Below are 27,426 nucleotides of genomic sequence, written 5' to 3' on the forward strand. Positions count from 1 at the left end.
AGGCTACCGATGAAACGTGGTTTATTCCCACTATGCAACAAGTGGGTCACTATTCCAAGCTGCACAACATGTTGACACCCAGACACGAAGCTTTCTCTGACTACGTTTTATTTGTTTCAATATTGCACAGCCTTTTTTTATTCTACTACTTTTTGTTATTTATTTATTATATTTATCTTAAAGTTCGTAACCTGCCACATATCACTTTCCCAGAGAGGTCGGCTGTTGCATAAGTGCATAGTGGGCACACAGCTTACAGACAGGTCTGATGAAATCCAGATGATCGGTGGAGTGGATGGGCTTTGTGTCCTCGCCTGACTTATTTGTTCTATTACATGTATTTTTGTATCATCCGTCAGCCTGAACCTGACCGTTGCTGCCTGTAGGCTTGAGGGTGTGAGACTTTGGTGACTCCCAGTGGTGTGATCAGCGAACACAAGGTAGCAAAGAAAAGCAGGGCCTATTTATGAGGATTTGAGTCAGACAATGAGAGCCTCAGAGTTTATTGTGTGGAGTTTTTTAAACAAGATTCTCTGAAGTGGCGTGAAAGTCAGGGGGTCACGAGGAGTGCAAGAGGAGTGTCTTTAAAAAAAATGAGGGAAATAAAGGTGAGTAAGAGTGAGCTTTGTAAACTCCTGTTAGAATCTCCAGTGGTCTCAGGCAAAAGAAAGAGTGACAACATGCCTCAAACGTGTCCTCAGATATTAGTACATCTGGATGTTGCGTCACGTGTGTGTAATATAGTGTTGAAGATGAATCATTCTTATCCCCATCCTAAAAGATGATGGAGCCACACGGAGGGACAGCTTCAGCTGACGTGACGATTCAGAAAAAAAAGCTATTACTCACAACGCTCATGAGAAGTAGAGGTTCATGTACACACACAATACTACTGCTGAGGTGAGAGGTTGTTATTCTGCTGCGGCTCCGATTCCGACATAACGGCCTTTTTTTAACCAACCGCTTTCTTTGTTCAAGGGCTCAGGAATGTGGAAATGGCCTCATCACCAGAGCGCTGACATGGGGGGGTTGTTCTGAGAAACTAAGCCCGGGTCTGAGGAGCAGCAATAAGTCAGGGAGGGAGCATTCCTGCAGCCGGCCTCAGAAAACAATACTGAGACCCCCGAGGCTTTCACACAACACTACAGCGAACAACTCGTGTGTGTGTGTGTGTGTGTGTGTGTGTGTGTGTGTGTGTGTGTGTGTGTGTGTGAGGCAGTGAGGTAGCATTCTGAGGAAAACAGGCAAAAGCGGGAAGCAAATCTTTTTTTGTGTGGTAAATCCATTTCAGCTGAATTTCTCCCCTAATTGGATCATTTGGGGTTAAATCTCAGGCGACTGTACTTTAATCGTCGGCATCCCACAGAACTGCAGCTTTAATTTACACGGCTGTTGCTCTTGTGTTGTTGTTTACCTGTTGTGCGTCCAGGAAGAAGGTTCGGAGTATTTCTGAGCAAACGGTTTGGAAACATCAGCCAAATGCAGAGGACCATTCACGTTAACACATCACCTGCCATGTTGGTCACATTACTTAATTGACACTCTCCATATTTGTATAAAAGAAGCTCTAATGTTTTCAATGTGTGTGTTATTTTTTACCTTTAATAATGTAGGTGATCTATTCCAGATGTAGAGTTTATGGACAGTTCAATTTCCAGTCCAATTTCCTTCCAAGAGAGAAGGCGCTCTCTTCTCTCTTAACACTGGACAGGATGTTCATCAGATGTTCACCAGGGTGTTAAACTTGAAAGAAAAGCTTCGGGTCAAATGTTAAATGCATGCCCAACAAAAAAGGAGAAAAAAGCCCAATTTTATTTGATGAAGCAAAAGGCATTCAAGGTTCATTGAATCATATTATTACCTGATGATAAAAAGGAAAGACATGACACGTGGTTTGAAGCAAAAAAGGTGCTTAATATTAATTTATTTCTGATGTGAAAGGATAAGTGTTCTGACACATTATGCATTTACTGAGTGTTGTGGCAATCAAACAACAAAGAACCAGTGAGATTCTCAATCTGTGCGTCTCCTTTTCCTCTCTTCCTCTTGAAACTGAGGTATTTAGCCTTTTCCACAAAGAGAAGTAGGTTATCAGCTGGCTTGTCGCATTCTGGGCTTTTTTGTTGCATTCCATGCATTTTTGTCAGTAGCCTCTCTTATAGCGAACATCCCAATGGCCCCAAAGGTGTCGACACACTTTGTTTAGTTTCCTATGAACATTAACACACTTGTGTAGTCAGTCCAGATCCATCCTTGGGGTTGTCTCTTTCTTTCACCGAGCAAAGCTGGACTTTCTTGAATGAAGGCGAGATGGATCTCCTTCTTGTCTATCCATGTCAGCCTTTGGTAACAGTGTAACAGGGTAAAAGCCATTACCCTCCTCACGAGCAGTGATGTAGCTCGGGATTTGTGAGCTATCCAAAATCTTTGGTTTTCCAAAACTTTCCATCCCAATTGTAACTGGACTGCATCCATATATATGGAGGTATAGTAGCGCTGTCTGGTAGAACCAAGCTTCTCCGATGAACCATGGGACAGGAACGTGTTGGAGGTGTCTGGGTTTGAGACCAACCTCTTCCATAAACCTGTCAAAGGTACGAATTCCCAGCATAGTGGCTTATATCGACCCGTTGATTGGAGGCAACGCTCCCAAGATGCTTGAACCTTGGTAGTTCATTGACAGACACAGGGATGGCCCATAAGCTATGAAAACAGTGTTGGGATTGGTTATTCGTGGCCTTCTGCAAGAAAAAGACAGCAGCTTGGAAGCCGAGTCCCCTTCAGAAGTTGTCCACAGGAAAGAGCTGGAGAAGAAGGCACAGAAGAAGAAAGTCAAGTTCTAAATGAATAAAAGGAAGGAGACCGATCAAACAAGTCCGGGAGGAAAAGGAGAAATCTGAAGCCTGGAGATGTTCTGATCATGATGGACCCTACTACTCCACAAGGGTCCTGGCCACTCGGCAGAGTCATAGAGGACACAGTCTTATGTCCTTGAAAGGCTGGTGAATGTGGCTCAGAAGTGGTTTGTCACTCAATTAAAAGATCGGCGTTTCGATCCCCGGCGTCTGTTGTCCATGTCGATGTGTCCTTGGGCAAGACACTTGACTCCCAAGGCCGTGGCATCGGTGTGTGAATGTGTGTGAATGTGTGTGAATGTTCGACAGTCCTGATGAGTAAAGGGGTAGCAGCCTAGTATCCTGTGTATGTGAAACTGAAATGCATTCATCGTATTATTTTGATTATGGCTCCTTAACTTGTATTTCCTAGAATTTTAATGTCGGCCAGTCATTACATTTTGGGGCCGGTAAGTAGGAGCCATTTCTAGAGCCACTGTGCCAACGTTTGTCCTGTTTGATTGCCAGGTCGTAAAATGAGAATGATGGTGTTAAATCACGCAGTTAAGAATGGAAATATAACATTATAGTAGCCTGTATTTTGAGTAAAAAAGAAGAAAAACACATTCTGTATCATATTCTAACTCTTCTGGATTCAGGAAAAATAATAAGTAACAAAGTAGCCCGTTGATGTGCCGCATCAGCGTCTGTTTGTGTACAAGGTGTCGGTTGAAATGACAGCAGCTCCAGAAGTCTGTGTTTGAGTTCTGATTTGACTCGTCTCAGTCTCTCGACGTGTATTTGCACTGTTGGAGTGAACAAACCAACGGTTTCCAGGGCGTGGCGCTTCAGAGGCATAACTAGCACCAGATGTATGTAGAAGCTCACCTGGATCCCATTGTCCACGGTTCTGAAGAAACACGGGTCGGACAGAACGCCCTCAGATGTATCCGATCCTTCGATTGCACAATGTTGTGCCCAATTAAGAATATGTTACTACCCTTAACTTTGAATTATGGAAAAGATCATATATAGCGAATATTTCACAGTGTTGGGTGTAGTTACAGGAATCTTCTACATTTTGGGACATTTTCTATCCTGCCGAGAGTTGGAGAAGATTGATAGCACGTAGTAGCTGACTATTAAAACAGCCAGGTGACAGTTAGCTTAGCTTAGAGTGGAAACAGTTAGCCTGGATCAGTCCAAAGATCATAAACGAGATAGAACATGTTAATTGGTGAGTTTTAGGGTACATTTTTTAGCTTTTAAATACATGTTTTAGCTCAATTTCTTTTGCACAAAATCTGTTTCATCATAATCATAATACAATTATTTTAATCTAGAATCATTAATTATGTAACTGATCAAGCGAAGATCAGGAATAATTTCACTGATAGAAGTGTTGGCGAGCGTCACTTTCGCTCACAGTGGTCATTAATTAAGGCTTAAAGAACAAAGTACCTTTTAAAATCTATCACTGATGCAGACTTCTTCCTAACTTAGTTTTTCTTTTTTTGCCTCTGTCTCTGCTTCACACTCCGTCTTGTGCACCAGGTGACATATTATTATCTATAGTGACAAAAAGTATCCCTCTGTGAGCAGGTCGACATTTGAGTGTGTATCTGTATGAAAGTTCTGTCGGACAACGCAGACACCAAACACTGCTCTTTGTTTCCATCTGGTGGTTAAAGAAGAAATGCCACTCCCCCGCTTTTATTTTGAAAGTCGAAGGTCTGAAAAGACCCTTCACTCCCTGGTGAAATTGAACAGGTGTCACAGCTCTCAGTTGAGACCGACCGCTCAATGGCGTGACACGATTCCTCCTGCTGATCGTCACATTTCACAGCTCTGTCCTGGCACACAAATGTCATTCTCCTGTAATCCGCGCCGCTTAACAGCCAGAGTAGTGCTCAAACTCGTTTTATGCTTTCAAATCTTTTGTCGTCAACATACTCTCAGAGAAACTTCCTGTCAGGTCAGAATGAAGCCATAAGAAGCATACATGTAAAAGTCACCCACCTGTGAATGACTGAATCACTTTAACAGATGAAGAGTAATGGTTTGTGTTCCTTGTCTGAAAGAGCTCAACCCTGTATGGAGGACATTGTCTGTATAATACAGCATAACATTTGTGGTATAAGCGGATGTTACGCAGAGCCTTGATGTCACAATGTCAGTAAATTTGAGTGAAATAGTTATCCAAAAGTGAGCGTCACATGAAACACAGACGTACACCAGTAGGACCAGTCTGGAGCCAATGGGGCTGTTGTCTACGCTCTTTGAATTTAGTTACAGCCTTAATAATACATTCATTCATATAACTCTCATTCTTCTGGTGGTCATCTTAAGATGCAAGAAAAGGCCTCGTTAGCCGAGTGGCTGGTAAAAAGACGTCACTGGCTTCGGTTTCCATTCCTTTCGTTCTCATCTTGGTGATCCGAGTTTATACTTTTCACGTTAAGAATTCCCAAAACAAAAAGACAAGACCGCCTGACTGTATTATTTGTAAAATACATTTAATCCCTTTATATTTGGGCAAACCGAAGTCTCCAAGAGTAGAGAGGGGCTGAGATCGAAGTGGCAGTGGGTCCCGAGCGTCAGTTCTCAAATTAAAGGGCAGTACAGTCAGAGGAACAGCTAGCGCCCTCGTCAATGGGGGAAAACCGGACTGGTGGCTTTTTAAATTCATTTTTCTCAATGATGCCTGGGGGAGAAACTAGCTGATGCGTTAAAAGGTTCTTCTTCACGTTCGCCACTGCCACAAAGAAAATCACCCCTTCTTTCTTGACTCCTTTAACGACGTACCAAACACTGATATCACAATACAAGAAGAACAAAACAATTTAAGAAAAGAAAAAAGGCATACATTGTCTTTCTACAGCCTTCATGATTTGTGTTAGTACTTCAGAGCTGTAAATATTATAAGACACTTATTTTAACAAGAGATGTTAACAAGACATTTTTTATTTATTTTTTGTCGGCCGACGAAAGCTGTGATAATACTGGAGGTTACGCGAGGCGATGCCACTTAACGTGAGCTGTAGGTGAGGCGCGGCGCTCGGAGCGGTGCAGCTATGCTATGCAGCGTGGGAACAGACCTCAGGACAGAAATGCTTAATCGGCACGTTCAGGTGACCGGGTGGGAGCGATCTGATTGGCTGGACTTCAGCGGACAGGTAGGACTGACTTGTGGTGCAACACTGGAGCTGTTCATGTGCACAGCACAAGTATGACCAATGCCATCAGCCTGCCACAAAACAGGATTAAAAGGGAGCAGACACAGAATCAAGACCACTTGTGAAATCCAATGCAACTGCCCACATGTAATAATATGGCGGGGGTTTCGTACGACTCACGAGATACCGTAGGTTTTACGTTTTAAGGGGAGCTACATGCTGGAACTACTTCTTCTACGGGAGTCGAGGCTCCGCTCTCTATCTTCCTGGCAGTAATTGGCCTCCATATAACGCGCCGTTTGATTCCTCTGCACTGGTGTTCATGTCATTGTATGTTCTGTATGAGCGTACAAATACACAAGCTCAAACGGTTGTTTTAGGGTTGCATACGGGGCCAAACCTACAGCTAAGCAACATAAGCAAGAGGGCGAGTGCCGAGTGCAAAGACCCGATTCTCTTGCCCCGCACCGGGAACAGTTACTACCACGAATGGTGACAATGGGGAGGGTTAGTATGGGTCGCGTAGCCGCAGGGATAGAACAATGACGCAACCGGGTCAGATGAGACTGGACTAGACTCAACCAGACAAGGCAAAACCCTGGACTTCAGAAGGACAAACCGAGGCTCCTTCTGCGGTAACAGTGCTACGAGCGGGAGTTCATCAAGTTCCTGCAGAGCTGAGCAACCGGGGAACACTCGACTTCAGAGGACTTTGCGTCCTCTGATTTAGGCGATTATAGTGTTAAACAATGCCTCAACAAATAAGTGCACAGTTGTATAAAAGTGAATATGTTTTCTTTTTCTTTCTCTTTTTAGATTAATCGTAGTTATTTAATAAAGATGGCACCAACGGGGCGGGTTCACAGACATATTTTCAAACCGATTTCTCCGTCCGGCAAAAGCGCGGTGAAGTTAAACTCCCTGCCGCTCCTTTTGTTTACTGGCCAGGTTCTTTTTGGCAAAATTTTTGATGCAGGTGATGCAATTCATCTGTAACCAGGCCAGACTGGACTTGGAAAAGGTTTTTATACAACTGAGCACTCGAGACAGCTTTTGGACACACAATGAACAACAAACAGCCGAAGACGGATCATCGACACGGGGCCAAAACGACAGACATCGGGTCACTTTGACTTTGGTTCCAGCTTCCAAGAATAACTGAGATTCCTTCTTTAGTCCGTTCTGGCAGACGTCACACAGCGGCGTGGTTGTGAACCGGGACAGCGTGTGTGTGTGTGTGTGTGTTTGTTCGCCTCCTACTTGGCGTGGTGAGGCCGACACCAGCGCGCCACTGGTTTAGTCGAGAGCGAGACGGACAAGCAGAGTGCAGGAAGGATACGGGGACAAGGGTCTAGCAATTTCCATGCTTCGGCAGTCATAAAGCACTGTTAATATATATATTTATATACAGTTTTATACATAAAACAGTGAAAAAACATCCATTAAAACCAAGAGTATAAGAGCATGTTCATAGGCGAGGAAGCAGTAAAATCACGTACGGATTAGAGCACCAGGACCGGTGGACGTCATTCATGTGTGACAGTGTGATATAATATCTACATATCAGGGTTAGGAGAGCACTGGTCAATTACGCATAACAGCATTTGTGACTAACGGAAAAAAAGAAAAAAAAAAGGGACAGTGTAATTAAAACGCTCAATGGAGGATGATCCAAGAAGCCAACTACAAATCCAGCAAGCAATATATGTGACGTTTCCTGCTTTTAGAAAAGAAAATGAGAAAAGAACGAGACGGGAGACCGCGGGCTCGTCCCTCCTTCATCGGCGGGGCGGCCCGTCGCTTTAGTACACCGGGCTGTTGCGGATCCCGCAGCACAACACCATGCTGAAGATCATCTCGAAGATCTGGGGAACACGGAAAAGAATACAAATAGAAATTGTAGATTTTTTTTTCTTCCAATTTCTGCGATTTACCTCTGTAATGTGTGTGTGCATAAAGACTGTAAGCAAAGTTTGTAAAAACACAGCTAAAGAGACCGACACCAACAATGAGACAATCCTGCTGACGAGAATTGTTTCTGTAGCCAAACCCTGATATTTATGTGACGTGAAGGCTTAATTTCATTCACGAAAAACTCTGAAGACATAAGTCCCGTCATCAAACTTTATTTTCCATGACTAGAGACGAGACGGCACCGAAGTCATTAAACACAGTTGGTGCAATTTATAATCGTATGTGAAATACTTTGAGTCTATTTTACTCAAACGTATTTCACATACGATTATATATATATTGCATTAACTGTGTTTAATAATGTCGGCGCCGTTTTGACTAAACTGTAATGACTAAAAGTAATGACTCGACGATAACAAAAAAAACCATAAAGCACGACCAGAATGTGAGTACAACTAATTCACGTTTTCTGGTTAAGACCAAGACTAAATGTAAAATAGGTAACGTAAAAAACGCTTTTTAGTTGGAACCAATTGGCATGAGGCTGTTTAGCGGTGTAGGGGAAGTCAGAGGGTATTATGGGATGGACACACATAATGTTGTTTTTGATCTTCTTGTGGGAGTTGTTGACAGCAGTATAGATTTAGAATAAGACTCATCCTTTAACCCAGGCCAATGACTTTAAATGTCCAATAGACAAAGAAACGGTACCAACACAAAACAAAAACGTACATGTCGGAATATAAACATGTCAAAAATTTAAACACGAGCAGCCATACAAGCCTACTTAATTGAAATCAAAACAATGTGCACCCATGTCATTAAAAGGTTGGACATTCTCACCATAATAACTGCGACCACCAGGGCGGCGATACCAATCAGGTAGATCTTGTCTGTGAAGAGTTCGTCGATCCTCTTGTGGCAATCCTGCAGAGGACGACCGAGAGAACAACATTTATAAACGCTTCATCATTGCTTCATTGCCCCGTTGACGGATTTCTGAGGTCATGGGGAAAACAAAGTGGTAAACTTTACTTCAGTCGACTCGCGTTCATGTCACAGCTGGACCAGCGACCAGTTCGCCTCGAGCTTATTGGCTGAAGGGAGTCACTGGCGCCGTGCCGCTTTAAATGAATGCTGCAAAGTGTGTGAAATCAATCGCTGCAGCATTAGAAATGTTTTTTTTATTATCTGTGCTCGGGCATCTGTGGTGGGAGTTTGAAGGAGCCTCAGTATATCACACTACGCCGCTGCCGAGCCCAAACGGCATTAGCGTTTGAGATCTTTTCGTTTGCACTTAATGCTCCATCAGTGAGACGTCTCGGCGAGCCGCAACCCTCTGAGGCTTTCCTTTTCTTTTCTTACTTTGGATGAATGGGAACCGGCATTGTAGGACACATTTATGTTTTTTTGGTCTTGAATTGTAGATTTATCAACAAGTTCTCCAATCAGGCTTACTTCTGAATTTAGAATTAGCGCCGTGGCTCTGGGGGGGTCGGTCATTTAACCAATACTAACATATAAAATCAATCAATGCAAAATAGTAGCAACTGTGACATCATCATGAGCCACAGGCGTACTTTGCACGTATATTTTCCAGTCCGTGTCTCCTATCACCCGATGTGTCTGAGGGTTAAAGGCCTGTGCTTCTTTTTTTTTGTGATATTGGCGACATGCGCTGGAAAAAACCCAGAACACAAGACAGCCCTGGCAGGTTTGGATTGGACTGCGGTCATTTCAGTAGCGTCAACGTGCTGCCAAGAAATCAAGTGAAGGCCCCTCCTCCTCCCCGTGCAGCACAAGTGGTGAATGCAGATAACTTTCCCCTGCGTATCTTTCCATTAGGACTTTGCACTTAAGCGGCAGGCTGCCTTGTGTCTCTGAGCACAGCCCTCTGAGTCTCTGCACCACAGATTTTTATTTGTGGGAATTCTACACTCCCCTTTATTTCCCCATCAAAAGACGAGCGCCCTTTCCCGGCCCCCGGACCCACAAGACCTTTCTCAAAGCAGTGTAACGGAAAACACTGAAGAGATTGTTGGACTTTATGGCAAAAACGCCATTTTATTCACTTACTGGAAGAACAGATTGCTCCCACTCTCATATCTGAGTCAGAGCCAGAAAAATATACAACACACAAATCCAGCATGTCTTTTCTATTAAAATACTTAATATTCATGCCTGAGAACGTTTTGTCTCCCGACCGGTAAGTGGAACATAACATGTGTTCAGTCAGTAACACGCTCTGTGACGCCCATGCCTCTATGCATTATGAATCCATCTTTACAATGCGTTACAATCTGCTGACAGCACTGTAGAACTACTGAAATAAGTACTAAATATTCACATTGTTTCATAACAATAATCACAACACATAATAAAACCTTTTAGAGTGACTTATAAGGTCAAGTGTCACTGTAACTCTGTTATTTATTATATATTTCTGCAAGGATCATAGTGCATTATAATTCTCATAGTGTGCTTTAATCACTGCAGAGATGCATTATAATGTGATTATGAGTTTAAACATATTACATCTATGCAAATTGTAGTGTAATACATTTTGACTTTACTTACAGCAAACAATGACCCCTCAGACTAACTTGCAATCACAGTATAATGCATTATAGAAAGATTATAACATAATGTATTACAACTATGGGAATTAGTTTATATGATCCTATCCTATGATCCTTGCAAAACAATAAATAATAATAGTCAGTGAGTGACCAGCATCATGAAGTCTTTTGATATGTGATATAAGTCATAATAAAATGCTTTAAAAATGTCTTCATGATCAAAGCATTATGAATATTTACGAGTGCTTACAACTGTAGGGAGCTGTCAGAAGATCATAGCCCATTTAAAATGCATTACAGTCATGCGCGTGCTACATTCTAGTCTTCTCCCATCTGCACGTCAACTCCAAGGGTTCATTACACCGCGACGGCCCGGTATCGTCCGACCCTCGTGAGAACTTTTAACATTGGTTCTAAAAATGGGAGCTGCTCAAAATGTCTGTTGCGTTTCGGCCCGGCTGCACTGTGAACACAGCGGCCCCCGAGCCGTTGATGGCGTGGAAGTGTCGGCGTGGGCTGATCGCACTTACGACTGACGTCCCGGAGCTGGGGCAGATATCGGTCAGGCCGAGCGCGTCCGTCAACTTTGTCAGCATGGAGGTCCCCTGGCCTTTACCGCAGCAGTCCAGCTGAAACATGAAAAAACAACACTGTGATGATGAGCCTCTACACAGCAGCCTCTTCTTGCTCGATCCTCAACCCCAACTCACTCCTCTTATCATCCATCATACATGTCTATGAACGGCTCGCACTTCACATTGTCAGGCTTGTTTTTTTTATAACTCTGGTTTGCTAAAGTTTTCCTTATTCTCAATTCCGCTTTCAAATGTTTCCTGTGAGGATATAATCAGTTCTACCGGATAACGTAACAATGCTATCGGTTTAGTGCAGCTATGTTTATGAGAAGTAGGGCTGGGTAGCGGTATTCCACCCAGTACAGAGTAGCTTTCAAACTTCTCCAGTCAAACGATACCTGTATTCCATTTGTTGTGTACCCAGATCGAGGGGGAAATAAAAGAAGGCGTATTTGTATGGTTTGCTTTTTGAAAAATAAGGTGCTTACATTTCAATGAGTAAATATGCGTTTAATCAACATTTTATATCTGCTGCTACTACGCATACCATTTCATTTAGGGCGTAGCTACCGGTTTAACAGTAATTAGGGAGCCTGGATCTTTTGATCTTTTTCGTAACTTTCAAAAGTGAAATGCTAAACAAATTGGTTCAAGGAAAAGTTCAAAGGATTCAAATTAAATTCGATATGTGATCCGGGTTGGATGGAAATGCTCAAACCGTAACCCTCGTTTTAAAGTCACATTTCCCGACTCTCTGATGTCCTTTGTTCAAGTACATCTTGTGTTTCTTCTTGTTCATACACAGGAGTAATCTTTCCGGAGCTACCATTATTTTCCTCCTCTAAAGTAGTAATATTTCATCATTTTGTAGCGTAATTACTAGCCGTAGCCAGTAGAGTAGGAGCAAATATTCAGAATAAAATCTATTGGGAGTAAAACAGCTCTCGCTACGGTCGGATGAGCTGGCGGTTTATGGGACGGAAGAGAGCTGAAGGGAGTTGAATCCAATTCTAGTAAATTATCATCAAAAACACTCTGAGGCAAGAGTAGTTTTTACTCTTACTGGGACCAAATGTTATATTTCAAATGAGTTTCAATTATGAGTAAAATTTACTTTGAAAAATGTACTGTGTAGTCAGCTATATTTGTACATTATATGAAAAGCACACATAAACAAATGAACACATTTATGATCCACTACATGAAAAGTTGAGAGCGTGTTCGTACCGTCTCATGGAAGACCTTGAGCACGGCGGCGGCAGCCTGTGTCCTCTCCGGTTCAGTGATGATGCTTTGGGTTACGGCCTTCTCGTACACAGAGTCATAGTAGTTGATCATCTCCTTCGACACCTAAAACGGGAACAAAGAGGTTTCTCAGCCTCAGGGTCTGAAGTGAAGCTAATGTGGAAGTGTTTTAAACCTGCATTCTTTTAAACGGCCATCAGGGTCGACTCCTCTGATCGTAGTTCATATATAGAAGCCTGTGAGATAATGACCCTTCTTCTCACTTCAATCTCTCATCTGTGGTCGCCCCAGAATGTCGTATGCAGTTCGGTTGTACTTAGCTCCGCCCACTCCTGTCACTTCTGTTTGCTTTTTTTTTACATTCGAAGCTTCTACTGAGGTTTTCGAAATAAGCTTTCAATATCCGTTTGTCAAATTTTATGAAGTCGTCACCCTTAAAAAAACGTTTTTGTGTTATTATGGTTATGTGAATGTAATTTAAGGTGCTGTCAGATTGAGCGCCTTGTTAATACATGCCTCCCTTGGTGTGCAGCATTTTAATCTTTTTTATTCATGTCTATTCTTCCTGTTTAAAGCCGACCTGTATTTCAGCACAGTTGCAGATAAAGATCAGGCGACACTAATAGTATTATTATTAAGCTATTTGTAGACTTAGGTTCCAGTGGTGACTGCTTTTTGGATCGTTTCTGACTCATGTGATCCAAACGGTTGCAGTAAACACAGAGTATTGTAACTATACTCCACTACAGTCCAAAACCTAAATATATTCAAGTAAAGAGATGTAATTGCAAGATTCACAACATGCGTTTGTCTAACGAGATTTGTTGGCGTTTACAGCACAAAAAACAAAAGTTTGCATTTGCAAGTTTTACATTTTCACTATGCACAACAAGCTGCCGCTTGAAAGGCCCTCAATTGTACCAAACTGACCAGTTATATTTATTAAAGTAAATTTGTTTAATAAAAAATTTAAAAAGACTCAAATTCAAGGACTTTTTGGGGTGATGACATCATTAAATGCGTCATTTAAACATCTCATTAGAAGCTTTGAATGTATAGAATGTTTTTTATGGGTGCAGCTCTCCATATTTCAACCTCCGGTGTGTGTTTGCAGTCTTACAGTGTCTTTGTGCATGAAGCCCCAGATTCCAGCAGCGACCTCGCAGGCGAACAGGATGACCAGGCAGGCGAAGAACTGCGGGACAGGAGAGAGAAACGTCAGATTAGGGCTCACTTTTTCCGACGAGATGAAATAGGGGGGGTTGATCAAGTTCAACTTTAAGGAGGAAACTTAATGACACTTAAAAAAGAGCAGGTCTAGCCTGTGCTCTTTAAAAAAAAAAAACACACTGCTCCATCTTTTAATTAGAGATCTAAAACTCCACAAGGGAAACCTTTAAATGTGACTCACAGTTCCCAAAAGACACTGGGACTCTTGGATGGCGCCGTAGCATCCGAGGAAACCGACCACCATCATCACTGCGCCGACGGCGATCAGGATGTGGACACCTGGACAGAAAGAAAGACACGGTATGGGTTGACGGATCGATGCTCGTTGGCTTCCAATGAACAGGTTGGAAACAAGAGTGCTGACGGGAACGCTGCGATGACGGCCGCGAACTTGATGATTCTCAAAGCCCCTCTGCTTCTTAGAGACAAACATGTTAACAGCTATTACAAGAATGGAAACCACTAAAAGGCTTTCAAACCACAGCGGCTTTCAAGCTGTGGAAGTATTGTCCCATTCCTTTTTTTTTCTTAAAAGAACTGCGCATGCAATAGCATCTGACGGACAGCAGGCGGCACAATCCTGTATCCGTGCCAGTAGAGTAAAGTGAGTCATGTTCCAGTTATGTTCACAGTAAGTTGTTTCTCCCCGGCTCCATAATTCATCCCGTTATTTGATTCATCATGGACATGAAACAGGTGCTGCACTTGTTTCTTCTTCTTTTTTGCTTTTTTTCACTCTGATGCTTGCGAGTTCATATTTGACTTATACACACAAATATGTATTGTATCTGAAGGTCTGCCATTATATCAATTGCTTTGGAAAAGAAATGAGAAAATGAAAAAAAACATCACTTCAATCAGCAGAAAAATCCCTTCAGCCCAGCTTTTTCCTTAAAAGACCAATCTCTTTCTTTTTGGCGAGTTTCAGTCCAATAAATATAAATGATTGCCACAAGACTTTCCTGTGTTCTAGAGGGTTGAATGGGTTTTTCCGTACAGTAGTTTTAGTTTCCATTCACTGCGGTTAACATGAAAAAAGAAAAAGAGCAGGCAGAGATTTGTATTGAGTGAGGTCATTTATTACGCTGATTACATCTGGTTTTTAACCGTGTGGCGATGCCGCTGGAGGTGCGGACGCCTTTCAGAAGTCAACTGCTAATTGGGGGTGTGTTCGTGTGCAGATGAAAGGCTCGGAAAGGTCAGCTGTTAGCAGTAGTGGATTCTTTCAGACCAGAGAAGGCAAACATGAAGGAAAATGAATTTGAGGGCTTCTTGGTTCAAAACGGTGCAGTTCAACACCCGACCCTAATATCTTTATTATTTGATTACATTTTAATTCCTTTAAAAAAAATGGTTTTATCTAATAACTGCATGTTTTCCCTGTTTTGATTGTGAAGCTGTCCCCACTCCCCGTAACAACTCCACTCTCATGAAAAGTGATATCATAAATATGCCTTCAATTGTTCAAAGGTAAGAATGATTAACAGTGGTTCATATTAATAGCCGAGTTATACAATATTTCAATTTTTTTTTTTCATTATTCATTAATTTTCTTGCACTCATTTGTTTAATGTTATGCACCACCCGCCATACAAATTCCTTGTATGTGAAAACATACGTGGCAATAAATGGTTTCTGATTCTGATGACTTTTGAGTTGTACTTTACTGGGGCTCCGTCGATAACACCATCTCGATGAGTATCCAACCAGACCGTTTTCCAGCCTTCACGTATTGATGAGGGAGTGCAGCTCTTTGTGTGTTCAGCTCCAGCATCATTACTCCTGCTTGTCAGCTCTCACACATAATTAGATTCTGGACCACTAACTGGTCCTGTACCACATGCCCTCCTCCCCCATCCTCCATCCCCCACCTCGTTACCCACAGAGCCACTCACACACCCGCACATACACACACACTAAGGCTAATTTGTAAATCGATATCTTGGAGATGGACCAAGTGCTCCCTCCATCTCTTGTGGCTCTCCAGTCTGACACAGTCCTTCCCCTCCTTGGACGCCGCCGGGCCACTCCCTCCCTCCGCCACCGCCCATCTGTCCTCTCTATTTAATGCATCTGCTCGTTTGGAATTATGCTCTCAATAATTCCATTTACTTAAAACGTCTTTTCCTGTCTGCCTTGATTTAATCTCGCCATGGATCCTCTTCCATTATGCTCCCGGTCTGTTCGCCATCCACGCTCTGCGTCCGCCTTGTTGGGTCTGCAGAGGAGCCGATGGGTTACGGGACTCTCGGCTTTGCAGCAATGCTATGAGATGTGTCAAGGTTTTCTTTTTTAAAAAGACGTCCACATGATGCGCTAAGAAGTAATAACAAGTAGCAACGAGAAATGGTTCCGAAAAGAAGGGGGATAAATGGTTCTAAAACTAAACTAGCAAGAATATATCCTGATATTGACCGGCTTCAGCGACTCAGCTTCATGTGTTTTGGGTCTGCCTCAGCCTTCGTGCTTTCTAGGAGGTAATGTTTGGATCTCTACTCCACACTAAGTATACAATGTTGTTGCAAAGCGGCGTTCCTCCTGTGCACGTAGGCAGGAGCAGCACTGTAGGAAATGCTGAATGTATCTGCGCAGCAGCTGCTGGAGAAGAGGACGCGGTCAGCAGCGCCTGTATTTTGTCGTTTGTTGAATTAAGCGCTGTAGTCGCGGCTGACGTCGTTTGGTTTTCCTCTGCAAGGCGAATCAGGGAAGGCCACGTTGTGGGCGTAGTCATGGTGACGTCGCCTGTTGGTTTGTGGACCGCCGCTATGAACCTTGAGTTCGGCAATTTCGCCGTAGCTATCTTAGCCAAGTTACTGTACTTGGAATGCAGAGGAGTGACGTGGAGACGGTATATACGGCTTTGGTAGCAGCCTGTCAATCACAGTAGCCCCGCCCTAAAGCATACCCTGCTTTATTGTCTTTCTTAATGAGCACAAACATTAAGTACATGCCATTCCATCAACGTTCCTGAAATTCAGCCTATTGTGTCTCATCCGCTCACCGATCCAAATCACGTTTAGAGCAGGTGGGGTTTCCCTCAGATGATGGAAGCTGGTGGAATCTAAATATTTTATCCAGATGCATTCAGGTGCTGCGATGGAGTCATCCGACTATTGTTTCTTATACAATGACAGCCTTCCTTTCTGCCGTCGCTAGTTTATTATTAACACTGCAGCTCAGCCATGTAAGGACACCGAGAGTTCATTCAGATCGGTGCGATCCGAGTGGAAAAGATCTTTTTTTATGATGGAATTCCACGGAGGACCCTGAAAGACCCCTAAACCCGCAGACGGCATGTCGGCACCGCAGACTAAACTGTTCACGTGTCTTTTTCTTCATTTTCCCGCTTTATTTGATCGGTTAGCGACGACAAGACGTGCAGTTACACGTCCGTGGTGACGGATAAGGTGGTTTGTTTGCAGCGGCTCGATCTGAGATCACAATCCAGCGGCATTCTTGACTCGTAACTCAGCCACACTGCATCCTTAGAGACCCACAGTATCATCTAGTTTGGCTTCTCGCTCAGCAATCATCACATGTGCGGTTAGTCCTTTTTTTCTTATGTTATAACAAGACCATTTGTTCTTATTTTCCCCAAAGATAAATTATCCTCTAGTCCCAGAAATGTGGATCTGGGGATTAATGTAGGGAAGGAAACGTGATAACTGATCACGAGGGGAATTAACCGTCGAATTCTTTAATCTTAAAATATCGTGTCTTCCTGGACAAGTCTGTTCCCAAACGTAAAGCCCCGCCCACATGCGAAGAGGAGACGCTCCCCTGACTCCTGACTTCTATTTCGGTGGCGCGGTACCAACCGCTGCAGGTCTGGTGCAGCTGTGGGACTTCCCAACAGTGAGTCACTGGTCTCATGTTCTGGGAATCACCTCAGTTGCCCGGCGACACTAAAACGTCCCGGCGTGTGGTTTGCTGCTGAACAGGAAAATGAGCCAAGTGGTTGTTGAAGTGATAACTTCCTGAAGCTCCTTCCAGCTTTTGTCCTTCACTGTGCAATCAAATGTGCTCATCTTTATCTTCTGTCGGGAACTCAATGTCCGTTTTTGTTGTTACTTTGAATTAAAATCAACTATTTCTAAACAGTTATAACCACTTAGAATTACGAGCTCCAGTCTTGTGACTTATTTAGATTATCAAATTAAATTACTTTATTTGCCGAATTAATTGATAGGGCAGCACGTTAGCACAACTACGGCATATTTATATTTGAGATTGTGTGTCTTTTTTGCTCTCATGTTTATTGTGAACCACTTTGTAACTTGGTTTTGGAAAGGTGCTATATAAATAAAGTTATTATTATTATTACTATGGTAGCCCAAGTTCTTCCGTTTTTCTGTCGGCTGTAGGACAGACACGAAAAACAAACGAATTTGAACACAAACCCACGTGGCCCGGTCTAAAATGTGTTGATAGGCGTCCACCGTTATTCTTCATCTTCTGTCGGAGATTTAAAACACGTTTCCACACATTTTGTTGGGCGTCATCGTCATCCGCTCAGTTCGGTGTGTGTTTTTCGACGCATAACGGGGAGTCATAGGTCTGCATTTAAAAGAATTCGGGAAGCGCTTCTTACTAAATTCATTCAGGTTTTATATCGTCATGCTCCCGGCGACCGTCATGAGGGTTGCTCACTGTGCCACAAAAGAGGAAACTGACCCTTCCACTGTTACTGATTACTGTAACCAAAATAACGACATGACTTTACAGGAGTTGAGACATTAAGCGTGAGCAACATTTACAGTTCCTCATTTACTTCACTTTCAGCCGATCATTCAGCTGTAGTTGCTTAAATAGTTTATGGAACAAACTTCAGAGAAAAATGTGTAATGTAACCGACAAACCCGCTGTGTGCGTTTGGTTCTGCAGGGAGGCGGGAGGCGGCCCCCGCCATTAAGTTATTGAGTCTGCGAGCGGGTATGGGTGAGAGAAAGGAGAGAAGCAGGAGTGGGACTCCATATTGAAACGCTCGGAGATAAAAAGGGGAGGGGGAGGGGGAGAAAAGGGGCAGACAGAGATAGACGGAGGGAGGGGAGGACGAAAGGAAAAAATAAGGAGAAGTGAGACAGCGCGACTTGGGACGCTAACCACAAACAGATGGGCTAGTAAGGGAGGAGGGGTGGAAAGAAACCAGGCGGAGTGAGGGAGAGGAAAACTTTCACAGAGGAGGGAGGAAGAGGGTGGGGCCGCTGGTAAGCAAGAAGGAGAAGGAGGAGAAGAAGAAGGGAGGGCCAGTGAGGAATTCTTTCCTATATACCGACGAGGCTTTTTCTCCCCTCCTCGGGAATGAGAGGGAGGCTTTATGTAACGGAGAGGATGCAATCATTGAGGCCGGGGAAGAGAAAGGCCTTAATGTAGTTCCTCTCTGACTAGTGAGCCTTTTCTTTCTTTCTTTTTTTGTTTTCTTTTTGCGTCGAACAACCGCAGCTATGCTGCCTCGGAGGACGGAGACGAAAACAGTGACTCAAAGACGCCCCTCCATTTTTTTTTTGTTGCGTCGCCGTGTTTCGTAAGGAGGCGGGGGTGGAGCACCCACACACTTATTTTGTAATAAAATACCATTATCCTCATCAGCCCTTTTATCTCTCCTCTCCCCGCAAGGCGGATGACTGGTGCTGGTCCGACCGACTTGTGACGGAGTCAGATGACGAGCCGCCTGTCCTCCGTCAGCCCTGGTCACGAGTCTGGCGAACGGGGCGAGGCCGGGCCTCTTCGTCCCAACGCATTTCACACTACTTTAATAACGAGGGTCCGCTTTGTATGTACGTTGTGTGTGTGTGTGTGTGTGTGTGTGAGGGACGGCGTGATGGACCGGACTCTGTTTGGCTGAAACAATAAGTCCATCGATCAACGGAAAATATTTCTCAAATGTGAGAATTTGCCGCTTATCCCTGTTTTATATCGCGGCAAACTTGTCGACGGAGCAGTTGAATGGTGAATTAGAAATACATATATATTAGGGGTTGGGGGAAAAATCTATTCAGCATAGTATCGCGATCTTTTGCGTGCCGATATTGTATCGATAAACGGAAGCCAAGTATCGATCTTTTATTTAATCAATTATAAACCTTTTCCTGTCACTCGTAGCGCCGCTGCTCGCCCAGCTGTTGCACGAAACACGGGACAACATGCGCGACACGCCGCTGGTCAAAGACGTTTAAAAAAAGCATCAAACTGGCTACGGGTCCTCTAGCAGCGCTGGAAGCGGCCGTTATTCAGACGCACTTCCTCGCGTGAAATCCACCGAGCTAGATAACATTATGAACCCAGACACAAGGGCGTTTGACGTTCCGACGTTTTGGGGATTTCCACAACAAGTATGAAGCAGAAAGAGTGGTTATTTCCATGGTGAATGGCGGAAATGAAAACTGCTTGTTCAGTTCAGTTTGTCAGGTGCAACATTTATGAAAGTGTTGGTCAGTTTGTCTGCTTTACAATCACATTTTGCTGCAATAAAAATGATTGAAGTGAGATGAACAGACTGAAAGTGTTATCTTCTTAGATACGATATGTTGACAATTTGCGGTGGAAAAAAGGGAATAAATCGCAATACTTAATATATCGCAACACTCAATATATCGCAGTATCGTGATAATATCTGGTGACCTCTGGTGATTTCAACCCCTAATATATATATATATTTGATAAATCATTTGAGAATTTGTTAGCTGCAGCCTGACTGTTCAGTTCTAACAGATCGACATTTATTGAAAAATGATTTGGTTTTGTGATCCTAAAATGTTTTCGGCTCAGAACAACCTATCGTGACATAAGACAGCGAGCTAAATGTGAGTCGCTTCGCCTAAATTTCCTTCTGTTTATTTCCTGGTTCAGACGCTGGGTTTTGTCAAAGAACATAAGTGGTGGTACGTGCACTGTAAGAACGTGGGAGCATAGTTTTACTGTTTAAGATTTTAGGGTGGACTATTTTGTTTGGCGCTGCAATACACCATGAGAGCCGACATATATGTATATTTTTGTTTACATTGTTTAGATTAATCAACAAATCAAAACTGTTGATTGATTAATGGATTGAAAACGAGTCGGTAGCGACAACCCTCTTCATTCATATGTTAAAGTCCTAGACTCCATCTCCAACTTACTCATAATGAATATCATATTGATCTCTAAAGGAGAGCCGCCTATTGTGGCCATTAATAGTTAATGTGGACTTGGATCATTACAGATACATTATCGCACACTTTTCTTCTCACGACACGGCCCTCTAGTATCACGCTGTTTCTTTAGGCGCTTGAGCTCTTTTTTTATTTAGCTTTGGCAGAAATCCACGATTAAATTACACGATATATTAAATGTAAAATGGTATTTTGAAAATTCAGACCAATGACCCATCCTGTGGTCTGTCCTGCCTAATATGGGTGCAGACTGTATTTTCTTTGCGTAGCGCCAATTGTTTGATCGTATCCGTAAAACATAAAAACATAGAATGGGTTATAAGTATAATATGAGTTTTGGTTTTCAGACGGCTTCCTGCTTCCTGCAGTCTTCTTTTTTTTTTTACTTAACTAAAATTCAGACTTTACGGCTTTTTCTTTGGGCCCGTAAAGCAGTCTTTTCACAACCCGAGCAGAATGAGTCTAATGAGAATAAATAAAAGACTACATAACACAGGAGAATGAGTAATATGTGGTCGGAGGACAAAGGACGTGTGGAAATAACCGAAACGAGCAGAAATGTGTGTGGCAAAAGATGTTATTTTTAGGGGTTTTTTTCCACTGAAGATTTTTCCAGCAGACAAAGACAGTGAGCGGTCCGGGACAGATGAGATACTTACTGATGTAGAAGGTGCTAGGGGCGTGGGCTCCATCTAACTCCAGCTCCAGCAGGTTGCTGGTTTTGGGGTCATGTCTCAACCACAGGGCTACGCCCAGGATGACACCTCCCGCGAGCTGCAACACACACACACACACACACACACACACACACACACACACACACACACAGGCACTTCTGTCAGTTTGGTACATCACACTGCATAGTGCTGCTCGGGTTGTGCAAAAACATAACCAAACCTGCCTCCCCAAAATGTACTCCTCTGTGTTATTGTGTGTATTATAAGTGTTGCGTGGTGATGATATTTTCTGTGTTTATTTGAGGCAGCCAGGCAAATGCGACCGCAGCTAACGTCTGTGAGACCCCGGGGCCCCAGTCGAACTACTCTACTGGTAGCACTGGCACGACCAACTTTTCTCAGTTTCCCACTTCTCCTCGGGTCGGCCTGTCCCTGACACTGACACGTCCCAATCTGCAACCTCTCGTCGTCTCTCTCTCACTCTCTCCTTACTCTGTCCCAATGATCATTTTGGGGTTTTGGTAGTAATCAACGGCAAAGTATTCAGAGCTTTGGCAGGCGCCGGGGGACCGGCCGAGACCAGAACAATCGCCACCAACATTTTGTTTGCACTCGTGTGCGTCTGAGACTCATAAAATGGTCTCCCCTCCCGATGAGACCCCTTTTTTGTTCACTTTGCTTTTCATACCTCTTCCTCTAACGCACTCTTCCTGGGGGAAGCCCTGCGCACACCGTTCTGTGTCCCTGTGGAACTGAAATGCATTGTTCTTCAGTGGTGGTTTACATTCACAGAAGCCGGTCCTGAGCCCTCTTGTTTGGTCCAGGACAAAGAAATCCTAAATATAACCAGAGTATAAAACTGGTGTCTGTGAATAGATTATGAACCAAAACGGCCTCAGCCGCCCTCCTCTTCCTCCTCTTCCTCTTCCCCCTCCTCCTCCTCCTCTTCTCTTCGTGAGGTCCATTCCAGAGTGAAGGCCAGCTGCTGCCTAGCAACCAGATCAACACCATAACTGGCAGGAGATCAGCGATTCAACACACACAGCTACAGCAGCTCCACAAAATGACTCACGAACTTTCAGAGAAGTGCATTGCTTGTCACTGAAATGCCTGAAGGTTTAATCACATTTAAACAGATTTCCGAGAGGCGTTTATATAAATGATGAGTAGAAGTGGGGAAACCACACGGAACATGTTCAAGTCCTTGGTTTTTATGCTTTGCCTGAGGTCAGGAACCGTCCTGGTCCCGGGTCAGCTGCGACCTAAAGGACACGCTAAGGGGAGGGGTGTGACTCGGTAACACATTTACCAGCTGGTGCTTTAGGAGAAAGTAACAAACGAGTCCATGAGACGGCCTTTGGGCAAAAGAAATGTAAAAAAAAACATGGCATGGGTTGTTTGAGTCAGAGGAACTGGCGGCTTTTTGAAAAGATCAACGACAGACCGTAAACGGTTTCAGACCAATCGTAGAGAATCCCTGAAACGTGAATGATATTCTGCCCGAGAAGTTTGAAGACTTCAAGATTTCACAAGAGGAGCCCAAAAGGTCCACTACCGACTTGTGATTGAGTGATTCAGTAGAGCTGAAACAGCTTGGGTAATTCCCAAACGTTACTCTATTATATCTATAGACATAATAGTGGTTTGACGCTATATTCATGCTCTGATAATCGACTCTAGCGCCTTTAAGCGCAACCTCTTTGAAGCATGAACTCTCAAATCTGAATATTTGGGGGGTTTTTAAGTCCTCCGTGACAGCAGACTGAACACCATTAGGTTTTCAGTTTGGTTTTAGTGTTGGCCAGACAAAACCAGTCAAATTCATCTTTATTGTGTGTTTTCTCTCTATTTTTGTTTTACTCAAAATACGAGTGTAGGGACTTCAGAGGCCCTATAGGCTCCTTACAAGATATTATCATTAGTGTATTAACATTAAGCAATATTTCCTTTTTTTAAATATATTTCACGGTTAATGCCAATACCGGTAACACCCCAACCATTTAAATCATTTTAATGACTGCATTCAATTGAAGTGTTCAGTAACAGAACCCTGGCATGGCTTTCTAGGGCAGTCCTATTAGTAGTGTTGTTAAGAAAGTCAAACTGTCTGACGTGAAAGAGCCTTTTGTGAGAGAAACATCTGTAGTAAGAGGCCAGAGGACGCGCTGCCGTTGAGTCTTCGGTTAGCTAACGACTTTAGGGCAAACGTAACAACGGCACCGCTGATAGGCAACTGTTTTTTGAGCGACTGATAACATTTCTGCCGTTATCCAACGGTCTGTTGCTCATCCAGCCACCGCTATCTTTATTGTCACACGTTGCACACGGAGACAAATGTTGGAACATCCGTCGCGTCTTAGAACATGAGACTGAAGTTAAGCGAGTTTAACATGTGCGTCGTTAACACAGGAACCCCCAATTCTGGTGTCATCCCGTGTGAGAGAGATCAATCCCCCCCCCCACCCTCTCCGGTGTCTATTTCTGCCTGTCGCCCCTGAGTACAGGGGTTTGGAGAATGCTGGGCATGCTGTAGGGGAGGGGGGTTGTCTGCTGTTCCCATCAGCCTGCTGTATCACTACACTGCCCCGTAGCCTCTTAACCCTCTCCGTGTCCGGTGTGATTTATGGGAACAGGAGGTCCCCCCGACCCCTTTTTAAAGAGACAGCCTCCGCGGCCGCACGTTTAAAGTGTTTTCTCACATCCACCGGACTCGTCCGCTCTGACGGATCTTCTCCTTAAGAGCTCTTTAGAAGCAGTCGATAAAAAGCTAAAAGGATTAAAGCGGAGTACGTGTTGAAAAGAAGCAAAAGAGGGAACGCTGCGGTGCCTCAACAATCCCGTTAACAAGTCACTTCTCAGGAGTTTGGTTGCGCGTCGAGTCCAGACTTGGGACTTGTGTTGCAAATTGCGAGCTGAACTCCCACTGAAGGACTTTCACTGACACTTTACACACAGGCCTTGTATGATGCCAAAAAGGAAATGAGCGCCAACATTATTTTTATCGAAAAAAACAAAAATACAAAGGGACATTTGTTCTTCCAAACGTGGATACGGCACCTGAATGCGTCTTGTGTGGACAGACGGGTGCGCTGTCTTATCTGTGTCAGATAGTGTTGGAACTGTGGCTTAATCATTAACTCCCTTAACCGTTAGACCGATGTAAAGTGCAGCTTTTCAACGCCAGCACTGTGGTTGTCATTCATAATGGATGACGGCAATCGGAGATTGATAACCATCGGAGGAAACCGCATTTCCTGTTGTCGGCCAAGTGTGAAAAAAACATCAATATGGTTTTTTCTTGTATAAACATTCCATGTTGTTCCAGCTAAATGTTTCAAACTTATCACGTCTCTGTTCATGTAAATGTGGGGACATAAAAAAAAGAAAGTAATACACATGGCATTTACCAAAAGCAAACAATGATGAATCAATAATAAAAAAATGTGATGATACGCGACAAAACTCTGCCTTTAATTGGAAAAATCTTAAATCTGACTAGAATAGAATATCAATCTGGAACTTTTTCACAAATGTGTGACAGTGTACTGCCGCCTGATACAATGACACATCAAATTTTATGCACGTCTCACTGGACAACTACGCGACAAAGAAGCACAAATATCTCAAGCAGGAATATAGTGTGGGGGGGGGGTTGCAAATTGTTTTGCATGCAACAAATGTTGTCCGCAACCCAAAACTCACCACGCTTTCTTATTTGCCAATGAAGCTATTTCTAAACGGAGGGGGCCCACCTGTACTGCACTTTCGTTTTACGATTTCCGAGAGGAAAAAGTGTGACCTTTATCTAAGTGATGAGTGGGAAACACCCCGCTTTAATTTGAAGGTCACTGGAAGAGTGTATATTTAAAAACAAATTGAAATGATTCACAAAGGCACCGTCGGCTCTTATTATCACCTTCTGTTAACCTCCCTCGTTTCTGCTTGTCTTAAATACCGACCACTTTCTCTTTCCCTCCAGGAAATTCTCGGCTGCGTTGCCCTATTGTCCCATGTTGACGACGTCGGCTGTAAAAGGGTATATGGACAGCACCACGACATTTATTGGCTTTTAGTCTAGCTCGACAACTAAATATGGTAAAAAAATGCACTCTTGCCCCCTTCGGGATGAATTGTACTAGCTTCATATTACCTTTGATTCTTTAACTTCTCATCTGGAGCCACACTTCAAGGCTTCAGGATTTTTTTTCAGCTCCCATCTTGCCTACAATGTTTATTGCCTCTTGCCACGAAATTAGACAGTGACTGCATGTGCACTGTAAACGACTGACTCACACATTCTACACAGCTGGAAGCCGTACACAACATAAACATGCGCTCTGAAAGCTTGAATAGAAACGCACCAGTGGAAAAACATATTATATTCGCAGGTGACGCATTTATTTAAAATGATTTGTATTTCCTGAACATGGCTGATGTTTTTTCTTTGACTTTTTCTATTGTAAATGAAATATCCAAATGACCGGTCCAGACTTCACACATGATGTGCGTCTTTTACTTTGTCAGAGTGGGTGGAACCGGCGTTTTACTCATTATTGTGTGTCTAAATATTCATTCTGATTATGAAAATGTGAAAGAAAGAAAAAAAAGTTCTCCCATACATTAAGGATGGGGCGAGTGGGCGGGGCATAGGCCCGTTAGACCCGCCCACATTCTTGGTAGCTCCCGAATGTGAACCTCTATTTCTACTGATGACTCATCGTTATGCATGTTACACAAAATTATGTGTTGGGGTCTTATAAAACGTTCAATGCATCCGTTTGCTACTCCGCCTCGAGATCCGTGGTCATATTTATTGTCTCAACAACAACAACAACAACAACGCCCCCCAACCAATGAGGTTGCTCCAACTCGTGTCAACCAATCAGGTTGCTTCAACTCGTGTCAACCAATCAGGTTGCTTCAACTCGTGTCAACCAATGAGGTTGCTCCAACTCAGCTCCACGCATATTTACACAATATAATCAAATGTATCTACTCTTTGATGTTTAGGGGCAGAAGGAAAGAAAAAGTAGCAGAGAAAAGGGGGGGGGGGGGCAGACTCTACAGCAGCTCTCACACTTCAAGAGTCAAAGCTAAACACACGCACATTTTTTTCCATGATCCATCACCCAACACAGAGCCTGGACTCAACAAATGGAAACCACTACGAGCCCCCACCTCGCTCCTCCACTCCCCACCCACACACAGAGAAATTGGGTGGAGGATGTAATCCAAACAAAGCCATTCTCCAAACCTGAGCGGGGCGGCCTCTCACCAACCGCCCAACATCTCCGGTTCACAGCGGACCCATGAACTCGGGCCTCGGGGGTCTCAAACTATCGCGTGAACTTATCTTTTTTTGGGGGAGGGGTCTAAAAATGTTTTCTCTCTTTTGCTTTTTTAAATAAATTGAAAGTGACCACGGAAAGCGGTTTCTGCTGTACCATCGATGATATTAATCACCTCGCGGATGTGTATTATAGTTCCGTAAATTAACCGCGCGCAGCCTTTTTCCTACCTATTGGTTTGGTTAACCATCATTTCGTCATAATCTCCCCTAGCGGTGAAGTAAAAAAACAACTACCTCTCACGCGGTTATTCAGGCCGCATAACGGTTATAACGGTAAATGCGCGAGCTGTACGTTACAGCAGATGTCGTTGGTTTACCTCCGCGTCTCATTCATAACGGGCCGGCAGCATAAACACACCAATAAAACCACGCTAGAAGGGAGGCGCTGCACCGAATTAAGCGCATAATGTGTTGTTAAAAAAACAACAACAACAAGAAGGTTTGCTGCTCACCCAGAAGATGAAGTTGAAGAAGAAAAGCATGTACTTGATACATTTGGTGCAGCCTTCGACTCCCATGGTGGTCCGTTAGTCGAGTGTTTTTTGGAGGAAGAGTTTGATACGGGCCGGGTGTCTCACGACGTGTGTAACGGGGACTGAGCCTCGACTGGGAAACCTGATTTCAGCTCGAGACCGAGGCAACACCCAACTCCTCCTCCCCTCCCTCTTTCTCCCCAATCCAGTCCATATCACAGA

The 27,426-nt window shown here is 43.6% G+C and overlaps 1 protein-coding gene across 1 annotated transcript; it reads right to left on the bottom strand.

The window, feature by feature from the left end:
• Window positions 1-5,333: 5,333 nt before the first annotated feature.
• LOC306736033 (CD81 antigen-like) lies at window positions 5,334-27,249 on the bottom strand (the record flags this gene model as incomplete). The annotated part of the gene is made up of 8 exons (XM_079217613.1): window positions 5,334-7,875; window positions 8,768-8,851; window positions 11,034-11,132; window positions 12,306-12,428; window positions 13,444-13,518; window positions 13,735-13,832; window positions 21,364-21,478; window positions 27,184-27,249. 8 exons carry the CDS (start codon window positions 27,247-27,249, stop codon window positions 7,813-7,815), a joined length of 723 nt encoding a protein of 240 aa, XP_079073739.1. The 3' UTR covers window positions 5,334-7,812.
• Between the last annotated feature and the right edge of the window lie 177 nt (window positions 27,250-27,426).

The sequence above is a fragment of the Taurulus bubalis genome (assembly GCF_910589615.1).
Source record: "Taurulus bubalis genome assembly, chromosome: 4".
Lineage (NCBI taxonomy): Eukaryota > Metazoa > Chordata > Actinopteri > Perciformes > Cottidae > Taurulus > Taurulus bubalis.